This window comes from Mastomys coucha, unplaced genomic scaffold, assembly GCF_008632895.1.
Source record: "Mastomys coucha isolate ucsf_1 unplaced genomic scaffold, UCSF_Mcou_1 pScaffold18, whole genome shotgun sequence".
NCBI lineage: Eukaryota > Metazoa > Chordata > Mammalia > Rodentia > Muridae > Mastomys > Mastomys coucha.
Window position 1 is genome coordinate 61,030,882 of NW_022196900.1, and position 12,161 is coordinate 61,043,042.

Here is a 12,161-nt window from a genome sequence, read left to right on the forward strand (position 1 = left end):
AAAAAAAAAAAAAAAAAAAGAACTTGGGAAATGTCTCACTGTGTAAAATACTTACCATAGAAGGAAGTGGAGTTTAAATCACTGGAGCCAATAGAAAGCAGGGTACAGCAACATGATGTCTGTATTCCTAGTGTCTTTTAAGGTATAGCAGGAGTTGGGGGCCAGAAAATTGGAGGGAGCTTACAGGCCAGCAAGCTGATTAAAAACAATGGTGGACAACCAAGTGACAGTGTCTCAAACAAGGTGGAAGGCTAGAATGGGCACCTGAGCTTTTCCTTTGACTTCTACACTCTCAGACTCATTCTCAAATATATTTTTAATTACATGTCAGACCTGGTAATAAATAGTACAGTGGTACCATGTCATTAAACATATTTCTCCCAAGATCTTTTTGTATACAATACTTCCTGCTGTCTTTAAATTTTCATGTGAACTACACACACCAAAGCAGAGTAATATAGGATATGGGGGTGCTGCTTCATGCAGAGCACTTGTCTAGCATGTACAGGCTGTGGGTTCAGTCTTCAGCTTGGAAACAATAATGCCTCTATACTAACACGATGTCTTAAAAAATAAAACAAATAGGAAGTACAGATCAGTTTATGCTGCTTGTCCTCCTCCTTGTCCCCTTCTTTTCCTCTCTAGATTACCCCTTTCAGAACATACAGTGTGTGTGTGTGTGTGTGTGATTCACTTCATACTTGTGGGTATTCCTGCATGCACTCAGGTGTATGTCACTAATGAGCAGTACTGCTTTGAGGGGTCCTGAGGGTGGCATATACTGCCCTTGTCATTCCAGTCTCTGCTGAGCTGTCTCCAAGTCGGCAGGGTGTCGTCGCGACTCACCAGACACCTGGTGGTGCCTTGATCCTGTGAACACAGCATATTTGTGCCCACCTTCCTCAACCCGATAGGAGAGTTCATCATTTGTCAGACTTCTCTTTTCTGAGCAGTGTACCACCACTGCTAGTAGGAAGCATGGTTGCCAGTGTTGGTTCTGGTGCATGCCTTGGTATTTTTGTTTGCTCTTGAATGGGTCTGAAAGAATACAAGTATGTAGCTTTGTAGAGAAGACTATTAATGACATAGTCTCATGTTTCATCCTTCCCACAAATGACAATACTTTCAATTGTTTTGCTTTTAATCTTCTTGACAGGTCCCTTATGTGTCCCTAAATGCTGTTAGCCCTTAGAACAGCAGGCAGATGCTGCCACCGACTTACAGACAGTAAGGCATTTACTCAAGTGCACACTGTTCTGTAAGGTTTTCAGTCCTTGGAAACTTGCAATTAACTCATTTTTCTTCAAAGAGAAACATTTGAACTACTGTTTTGTTTTTTTTTTTAAATACAGACATATATTACACATTTTCTTCATTTCTTCCTTGATTTCTTTAGCCTTTATCAGTTGTCACTACACTGTACTTTATTTTGTATATGTGTCTATTATTTAAAACAAGAGAACCAATAAACACCCTTCATGTTTTCAGTGTAACTTTTGTTCCCTGAAGAGCCAAGTAATATGGTTCATACATATGTTGCTGGTTCCAATATTAAAAGAAGAATTTTTAAAGAGAAGGCTTCCACTTGAACTATTTCATTAAATCATTTTTAATAACTTAGTTTTATTTTGTGTGCATTGACGTTTTGCCTCATGTGTGTCTCTGTGAGGGTATTGAGTTCTCTGGAATGGGGTTACAGACAGTTTGACCTGCCATATGGATTCTGGGATTTGAACCCACATCCTCTGGGGGAGTATCCAGTGCTCTGAACCATTGAGCCATCTCTTCAGTCCCCTTAATTCAGACTTTTATTGGCTTCATTTCCCCCCTTTAGGGCTTCTCCTTTTGTCTCTGTTCCTAAAATTTCTTATCTACTTCTCTACCTGCCTCCTAGTCTGTCCGCCATCATGACCTTGTGTGTTTCTAGTATCTATATTGTCTTATCCGGGTCCGATTTTCATTGGGGACTCTGCTGCAGTGACCTATGCCAAGAAACTCCTTTGCCATCCCATCCCTGTCACTGTTAGACTTCAGTAAAATGAATGTAGGTCATCTGGAATGTCCCACCCTGGCTTCTAGTCAGAGAGTGTCTCAGATTTCTATTCCTTGTCTTCCTTGATTAGATAACCACCTGTGTGACAAAGCCCTCTCCATGTGTCTCTCTCTTAGGGTTTTTATTGCTATAGAAAATAAAAAGAGGGGCTGAAGAGAGGGCTCAGCAGTTAAGAGCACTGACTGCTCTTCCAAAGGTCCTGAGTTCAAATCCCAGCAACCACATGGTGGCTCACAACCACTTGTAATGAGAGATGACGCCCTCTTCTGGTGTGTCTGAAGACAGCTACAGTGTACTTGTGTATAATAATAAATCAATCTTTAAAAAAAGAAAATAAAAAGACAGCATAATCACAGCAACTCTTTTTTTAAAAAAATAATTAATTTTTTTGCACTCCATATTTTACTCCCCCTCCACCCCATCCACTCTCTGACTGTTCCACATCCCATACCTCCTCTCCACCCTGCTGTCTCCATGTGGGTGTTCCTACCCCCCACCCCACCTGACTTCTAAACTCCCTGGGCCCTCCAGTCTCTTGAGGGTTAGGTGCATCATCTCTGAATGAACACACACCCGGCAGTCTTCTACTGTACGTGTGTTGGGGGCCTCACATCAGCTGGTGTATGCTGCCTTGTTTGATGGTCCAGTGTTTGAGAGGTCTCGGGGGGTCCAGATTAATTGAGATTGCTGGTTCTCCTATAGGGTTGCCCTTCTTTTCAGCTTCTTTCAGCCTTCCCTAATTCAACAACAGGGGTCAGTTGCTTCTGTCCATTGGTTGGGGGTACAAATATTTGCATCTGACTCTTTCAGCTACTTGTCAGGTCTTTGGGAGTATGGTCATGCTAGGTCCCTTTTTGTGAGTACTCCTTAGCCTCAGTAGTAGTGTCAGGCCTTGGGACCCCATTCCCCTTGATCTGGATCCCACTTTGGGCCTGTTGCTGGACCTTCTTTTCCTCAGGCTTTTCTCCATTTCCATTCCTGTAATTCTTTCAGATAGGAACAGTTATGGGTCAGAGTTGTGACTGTGGGATGGCCCCGTTGTCCCTCATTTGATGTTCTGTCTTCCTGCTGGAGGTGGGCTCTGTAAGTTCCCTCTACCTACTGTCAGGCATTTCATCTAAGGTCTCTCCCTTGGAGTCCTGAGAATCTCTCACCTTCCAGGTCTCTGGTGCATTCTGGAGGGTACCCCCAACCTCCTATCTCCTGAGGTTTCCTGTTTCTATTCTGCTGGCACTCAGGGCTTCAGTCCTTTTCCATCACCCAATACCACATCAGGTTCCCCTCTCTCCCTCCATCCTCCTTCCTCATCCTCTTTCCCTCCCAGGTCCCACCCTCCCTTTCCACTTGTGATTGCTTTCTTCTCCCTCCCAAATGAGACTGAGGTGTCCTCACTTGGGCACTTCATCTTGTTGACCTTTTTGAGTTCTGTGGACTGTTTCTTGGGTATTTGGTACAATTTTTTTCTTTTTTCTTTTGGCTAACATCCACTTAACAGTGAGTATATAGTATGCATATCCTTTGGGTCTAAGTTACCTTACTCAGGATGATATTTTTCTAGTTCCATTCATTTGCTCGCTCCATCTGCAATGAGATCCCAATGCCCTCTTCTAATGTGTCTGAAGACAGCTACAGTGTACTCAAATATAGAAAAAATAATAAATAAAGGGGCTGGAGAGATGGCTTAGAGGTTAAGAGCACTGACTGCTCTTCCAGAGGTCCTGAGTTCAGTTCCCAGCAACCACAGGAATTCTTATAAAGGAAACCATTTCACTGAGGGTAGCTTACAAGTCAGACATTTAGCTTATTGTCATAGTGGGAAGCACGTTCGCATACAGGCAGCCAAGAGAAGTAAATAGCTTAGAGTTTTACATCTGGATCCTCAGGCAGCAGGAAGAGACAGTGACCCTGGTCCTAGCCTAGCTTGAGCATTTGAAACATCAATCCCACCCCCCAGTGATAGATGTTCTTCAACAAGGTTACATCTCCTAATAGTGCCACTCCCTGTGGGCCTGTGGGGGCCGTTTTCCTTTAAACACCATAGTCTCCCCTTCTTTCCATTTGTGCTGCCAGGTAGTTGGTAGAATATGGATTTCTTTCCAATAGAACTCTGCAGCCATTTTTGCCTATACTATCTGGCAGCTGATGTTGCTCCCACAGAGTCAGATGGGCACTCAAACATCCCCCCTTGCTTGTCACTTGTAGTTTCCTCTTTTAAAAAGCATTCTCATTTCAATGTTCTAAAAAATTTTTTTGATTAAGGTTTTTTTTTTTTTTTTGACTTGAGTAAAGAGTTTCACATTTGTCTCCTGTCACCATTAAGAATTCTCCACTGTTTCTGTGTGCCTTTCTCCCCTGTGTCTTTCTCTTTGTCATCGCCATAGTCATTGGTCGTTGGACACTCTTGAATAGCTTGGTTTGTTGTTTTATGTTCTGAAGCATCGTTACTTTCTGTTATCCATTATGGCTGTGGAACTTTTACAGCCCGGGGATTTAGCTTCACAGTAAAGTGCAGGTTGAGAGCATTCTGTTCTGCTTTCATGTCATTGCTAGAGTTATCAATTGTAGGACTTCTGTTTTAAAATTCTCTCTGGGTGGTGGTGGCACACGCCTTTAATCCCAGCACTTGAGAGGCAGAGGCAGGTGTATTTCTGAGTTTGAGGCCAGCCTTGTCTACAGAGTGAGTTCCAGGACAGCCAGAGCTATACAGAGAAACCCTGTCTCGAAAATACCAAAATAAACAAACAAATAAATAAATAAATAAATAAATAACGGACAGTGGTGGCACATGCCTTTAATCCCAGCACTTGGGAGGCAGAGGCAGGCAGATTTCTGAGTTTGAGGCCAGCCTGGTCTACAGAGTGAGTTCCAGGACAGCCAGAGCTACACAGAGAAACCCTGTCTCAGAAAAAACAAACAAAAAACAAACAAACAAAAAATCAGCACAGAATTGATGGGACCCAAAATAAAGCAGTACGACTCTTGAAAGAAAAAAAAAAAACTCTCCTATTCCATGAAATTTCTGTTTCTGTCGTGTTTTCTTATGTACCTCGACTTTAATTACATCAGAATCCCTCCCCCTCAATGTCTTTGCAGTCCTCTGCTTTCCACTCATGTGGGATGAAGCACAAGGGCAGAGATGGCCGATTCAGTGCAAGCAATTGGGGATTGATCCCCATGTGTGTATAGCTTGGGTTCCCAACATCTTCACCCCTAGATGGCAGTATTCCATAGCTGTGATCTTCCTCCCAGGCTGTGTGTCAATGGTCTTGAGAGCCAACCCTTGCTTTGGATGCATAAACTGACTCTTAGGCAAAGGCCTTTTGGCTGTGGTTTCTACACGTACTCTCCCTTCTATGTTTTGCAGGGCTGACTGGCTTTCTCTGCAGTTGCTGCCAATGTCTGGTCTTTGGCTCTCTTAGGTCATTTTCTCTGATGTGCCTTTAAGTGTTCTCCGTGGTTTAAAATGGAATCATTCATTGTATATTTTCTTTCTTAGGTCATATGGATTTGACTTATTCTCATTCTGGAATTTTAACAGTCTCCAGGGATGAGAACAGCAAGTTTGTCAGTTCTGTTCTCTGAACTCAGAATCCTCTCTGGCCTTCCTCTGTGTGCTCCGAGAATCAGAATCTTACAGATTAAACCCTTGATTAGGAAAACGTGTTTCAGTATAAATTCAAAATACTTCCTTTTCTTGTAATTCCAATTACATAGCATAAAAGACCTCAACTTTCCTCAATTTATTTTGCCTATTTCTTATGTTTTTTTCTGCTACATCTAAAAATGGGTTTTGTCTGTTTTATTTCAACTTTAATTTGCTTCATGATATCCCAGTTTTCATAATTTTATAAACTTTCTTATTAATTTTTTTTAATGAATAAAAACACCACACATCAAAATCATCCAGACCCCTATCCTATACAATTAAATGAATTAGTTGGAACAGTTAGAATTGGCAGTTGGAATAGAAGCTGTGGAGCTTTGCATTAAAATATCTATTTTACAGTATCTTCTTTCCTCCATCCTATCTCTTTTCCCTTTTCTCCCTTTCTTTCCTCCCCCAAGGTCCCATCTTTTGTGTACCACTCTATTCATCCCAACCCTGTTCCTATATATACATCCATTTCAATATTGCAACAGCGAGCTTAATAATTTACTTTATGATTAAATCTAAATCTAAAACCAAGAGCCCAGGGAACTTGCCCTTGGGACTAAAGGCTTCCTTGACTTTAGACATGCCATAGCAATCCAGACAACCTAATAATTTTGGATCTGGGTAGAAAGCATCTAGAAATAGTTAGATTCTCTTTGGAAATATGTGGGAGAGGAAGCTAGTTTTTGGAGTCAGAGTTGTATTTAGAGAGAGCCTGTCTCTGTCAGTCATAACACTGGCTTCGCAGCCTGTGTCTCATGGCCTTTATTTTCTTCTCCTTTCATAATCTTGAGTAATAAGGAGCCAGGAGAGATTATGAACTAATCAGGTTAAGTCTAACCTCTGAGGTCAGGCAAAAGAAGATGGAGGGTCCCTCTTCTTTCTGTCTGTGTTTGGGAAATGCTTTTATCTTTACTGTACTGTAAAAAGAACTAGGTCATGATGTTCGCTTTGCTCTAGTTATCTGCATGATCTTAACCTAAAATTCTTGCAGTCTTCAATCCAGGGTTGAAGAAGAGGAAGACATTTGTATCAGAAGATTTATGGAGAAATGGATTTTTTAAAATTCATGATAATGTCTCTGGGATTCAACCTTTGACTATCATGTCACTTTAAATTCTTAAAAATCAGTTTTCTAGCCAGGTGGTGTTGGTGCGCACCTTTAATCCTGGCATTTGAGAGGCACAGGCAGCAGATCTCTGCTGGACTTCAGAGTGAGTTCCAAGACAACCAGGACTATACAGAGAAACCCTGTCTCAAAAAAACCAATAGTTATTATTATTATTATTATTATTATTATTATTATTATTATTATTAATCAGTGCCTAAGGTTATTATGGCGTTTTTGAACAAAGTCTGTTTTCTTTCATTTGTTTTCTTCTGATCTCTGAATCCTTACTCTTTGTTATCCTCTCAAACTGTCCCGTGTGCCTGTTGTTTCCCCTAGCCTCTTACTCCTTGACCCTTTGTTCTTATCCCAACTCTGATATTGCTACTATAGTCTTCCTTGCTGGAGTGATCAAGCTGTATTTAGAGTATCTATGACATCCAGTAAGGAAGGGAGAGTAGTCCCTCCAGACACTGGCCCTTCCCTTTCCTAAGTGCGTCACTAGGATACAATACAAGAACAAAAAGCCTGCAACCATGAAAAGACAGGGGGTTGGAGATCTCTCATCTTTAGCTTTCTAACCAAGGAGTTTATTTTGCTTTCTTATTTTGTTCTATTTTATTTAAACAGAGAACGGACACTCTTTGAAGTCTCTCATGACCACCACAGATGAACCCAATCTACCAACTTCCCAACAGTCCATACAATATTAGAAGATGTTTACATTTTGAAGGAGGGAAGCAAACCTAAACTATGGTTTGAATGACTAAGAAATAACACTTGATGAGCTTAATAGAGAAGTGTATATTGGTGGCCACAATGTAGGCTTGATGTAGTTCAGTTGGGACATATGCTTGATTTCCAGGGCATCAAAAGTTTAAAGTTAATATTCATGGGCTCTGCTTTTTATTTTTTAAGTCATAAAATGATAATGCTGTGACTGTTGCTGTCAGAACCTATTTTGTTACAGATCACTAACTATCATAGATAATGCCTTAACTAAGTGAACTCCAATAGGCAACTTTTGACACACAGCTTTTCAAAATCTCCACATACACACTGCAGGGAAGGAATTCCATTTTTATTTCTCTGTGTGAAAGCTTCCATATTAGATTTCAATGTAGTCACACAAATTGATGAATTTCAGCATTCTCTGGAATAATGTGGCTTTTATGTACCAGACTTGGAACAATCTAGGAATTCCAGTTGTCAATAATCTTGAAAATAGCTTAAGTGCTAACTTTCCTTTTAGTTCAGAGAAACACAGAAGTTGTAGTTTGTGCTGATCACAGTGCAGTGGAAGCTATTAGGATAACCCTATACACTCAGGTCAGAGATCAGTGGGAGCTATTAATCTAACCTACAAACTCAGGTCAGATTGCTCAGAGCAGAAAAGAGTCCCAACCTCCATAAATCTAATTCATTTCTACTGAATCAGCCAAGACTTCTGGCAGACAGGGAAGTATGCAGGGAAGGGACTTTCTGGTTGTCCAAACAACTCACAGTGAGGACAGGGTTTTTCTCCCTGAAACACAGATCAATTGCCATGTCTGTATGATGTTAATGTAATATAGGCTTTATTGCTTATATTCAAACTAAACCAAACTGATAGACACAAATAACATTCTAATTTAAGATATGTGAGTCACAATGAGGTGATTGATAATTTTATTTGGATGACTAATTTTTAAAATTAAGGCACTAGGAAGACTGTATCCCTTTTTCTTCTCCATTAACTATTAACAGATATCATTATAATATAAAGTCCAACTGTGAACTTATGAAAGTCATTGTTTTCAATTTTTCCACCTATAGAGGGAAACAAAATTTGAACAAATTAACTTTTTAGAAGGTTCCTGACCACTGATAAGATAGTGTTCAGACATACGTGGTTATAAAAAGGAAAAACATTGCTTAGTGAAACCTTCCCGATGAATCTGTTTAAAGTGGCAATGACTTACTCCACAATTAACTACCCATTAAGAAACTTTAGGGATCATGGAGTATATAAAATAGATCATTTGAGGAAGATGCCTGAGCTCAACTGCATGCTCTGTGTTGTTTTGATTTTTCCATATTGGTAGAGTGAAGATAACATGTGGATCAGATGCTGAGCTCATTTAAAGTTTTGAAACAATTTGAAGATATATAAATAGTAGGAGCATTAAGGGACAAATAAATGTTTAAAAGAAATCACAAAGGTTCTGTCAGACACAAAATGGGAATAGGATCAATTTTCTCATTGTATATCATTTAGTAACAGTATTTACCCTTCAGTATTTTGACCCTAACATAGGTCTCTGCCATTATTACTATATTTAGTACTTGGCTTATTTGTTCCTGTATGGTTTTAATTACTAGTATATTTCAGTTAAGAGTTTGCAGTGGCTGTGTTTTTACATGGGATATACTTGCCATTGCGGAGAACGTTTGAGTATGCCACTATCTCAGGCAATGATTCAGAAATCCTTTCAAGCTTAAAACACTACTGTAACATTCAAAAGCTGAGTTACATGTACGATCTGTAAATTGAACACATTTTCTATTTAATTGTGCTAACCATTCCATGTGATGTATCTTCAGTAGTTTTCATTTTGCATTTTGATGTGTTTACATTGCTTGTACTGAGCTTTTTGCACACAGATTTTTGATTTGTAGCTGCTTGGCAGGAATTCATTGTTATGTAACCTTGTTCTTATAAAAAATATATATTGTACATTTGTCTTGTGTTCTTGTCTTCATTCCAAGTGTTCCATATGACATATCTTTACATGAAGTTCTGTATAGAGAATAACTGTTTCAAGTCTGTCAATGTCTCTTTCACCATCATTATCTTCAGCAAATGGGTACCATCAGTTTTTATTTTCCGATGGCCTCTGGCAGATTCTCACTGTGACCTGAGGCGGGTATGCTAAGTCAGTCACAGTTGCTTTACCTTTGCAACTTACTTGGTGTAAAGTAGATATTACTACCATCTTTGGAAGACTTGGTGTGCTCATTCTCCTGCATTCCAATCTGTTCTTGTTTTCATTTGAGTTTTTGTTTGTTTGGTTTTTTTGTGATTGTTTGTTTGTTTCTGCGTGAAGATTAAATTTTCATTATGTGGAAATATAATGTACTATAGAATAGAATGATTTTTTTCAGAAGAGAGTATTTTCCAGTCATAATAACTAGTCTCTCCCAAGAACTAAGCATTTGCAGGCACGGCTCACTTTTGTAGCCCAGGACCATGATCAAGTGTCAAAATAATCCTTACCCATGAAGAGAGGCCCATGTGTTTGTGTTCATAGCATTTGAAGAACTCAAGCCTGAGAGGTTTTCTTGTCTAACTGAAAAAACTGAGACTGCCTCTCCCTTCTAATTTTTGATCTTCCAAGTTTTCAGTCGCCAACTGTGTCATTTGTGGTTGGCTGATGTATCTTGCTTTGAACCTTATACACCTGCCTTGCTGCAAATGTGACCAAATGAAGATGTAACATACTGAGCATTAAAATGTGTCTTTTCTTTTAGCCTGAAACCTTTGAACATCTTTTTACCAAGCATGCAGAATCAGTGATATTTGGTCCTCTTCTTCTGGAGCCTGAACCCATTTCAGAAGAAATCAGTGTCGATACGGCTTGGAAAAATAAAGATGAGATGGTCCCAGCAGCTATGGTCTCTCTTCTTTTGACCACATCAGGCCCTGAAAGTGGTCCTATTTGTATTAGTGAGCAGTGTAACAGTGCTAACTTCTCTGGGGCTCAGAGCACCCAGGTAACCTGTGAGGATGAGTGTCAGAGTCAACCCTCAGTTAAATATGCAACTCTGGTCAGCCACGATAAACTAGTGGAAACTGATGAAGAACAAGGGGTTGTGCATAGTTCTGTCAGTAAGTTCATCTCCAGTAAACATTCCCCACTCAGACAGTCTTTCTCTAGCAGCTCCTGGGAGACAGAGGCCCAGGCATTTTTCCTTTTATCAGATCAGCAACCCAACATGATTTCACCACAACTTTCATTCTCCGGGTTGGATGAGCTTTTGGAACTGGAGGAAAATTTTCCTGAAGAAAATCACAGGGAAAAGTCTGTCTATTATCTAGGAGTCACCTCAGTCAACAAAAAAGAGAACAATATGGTTTTGACTGATGAGGCAGGAGTATTGTGCCCATTCCCAGCCCAGTGTCTGTTCAGTGACATCAGAATCCTCCAGGAGAGTTGCTCACACTTTGTAGAAAATAATTTGAATTTAGGGGCCTCTGGTAAGAACTTTGTACCTTACATGCCCCAATTTCAAACCTGTTCCTCGCACAGTCAGAAGATAATGGAGAATAAGATGTGTGACTTAACTGTGTAATCTCATCCAAGAAACCTCAAGGTTCCATTCTAGTAGAGCGTTTAACGTATCATATGTTCTTTTATTGTTGTGGATGTGGGAGACAAGTGTCAGGGTCTAGTTTGAAAATTATTGTTTCCAAATTAAGTGTGTCTATTTTCTCTCAGTAATACAGATGAAACATATGAGGAAGCCTTCATGAATCTAGTAATGTAGATGGACTCTGATTGAATGTACTCCCAAGATATCCTTGTGGGGAAGATCTCCTAAATCTAGCTAAAAATAAATCCAGGAAGTAGAATCTGTCTAAACATCTGAACTTTGTGGAAAGAACAAATTACAATATTATTTTGACAGCTGAAAAAAGAAAAGGTTTCAAGCTAAAATCTCTGAGACAGAGTGGTTTCAAGGATGTATTTGTCTTACCTTGAATTGTCTTGTGTTGTGCAAATTCACATGTGCACGTACAATGCTAAACTGAGTAGGTCTCGTGTGTTTTGGAAGTATGTGACATGTTTGTAGTTTGTGCCTCCTGACTATGTTATTTGAAGTATCACCCCATTAATGTTGAATTTATGTTGAGAATTGAACCCTAGTCTAAGAAGTTACTCTTTTGAAGAGGATTAGGCTAACTAATTCTTTTGCAACAAAGTCAGGATCCATATCAGATGAAAGCAAAACTGTAATGACAGTTTTATCACCAGCACTTTGATTGCAGCATGAGCAGCTCTGAGACTTGGCCAGCTTTAACTCTCTATTACACTGAAGTGATGACTTCTGGGCAGACTGACTCCTGCCACTCCTTACCATTTTAGAATCATCATCCCTCCCAACCTGCACTGGGATGCTGTATGAACCAGCCACTGTACTTCACAGGTTGCATACTTTAACTTGATTACAGCAATAATTGCACAGGTTACATGCTGTACATCCCTACTGTATTAATGCTCCCCTGTTAAGAATGAGGCAATTAGCCGGGCGGTGGTGGCGCACGCCTTTAATCCCAGCACTTGGGAGGCAGAGGCAGGCGGATCTCT

The 12,161-nt window shown here is 40.0% G+C and overlaps 1 protein-coding gene across 2 annotated transcripts in view; it reads left to right on the forward strand.

Annotated features, from left to right (window-relative positions):
* Lepr (leptin receptor) overlaps positions 1-11,443 on the forward strand; it is a 79,803-nt gene extending 68,360 nt beyond the window's left edge. The window contains exon 19 of one of the 2 annotated variants that reach the window (XM_031377960.1): positions 10,324-11,443. In XM_031377960.1, the coding sequence (XP_031233820.1) occupies positions 10,324-11,145 (822 nt within the window). In that variant the 3' untranslated portion in view covers positions 11,146-11,443. Of the gene's footprint in view, positions 1-7,443; positions 9,530-10,323 lie in introns of those variants that run through there. The other variant, XM_031377961.1, reaches the window with a different exon arrangement.
* Positions 11,444-12,161: the final 718 nt, after the last annotated feature.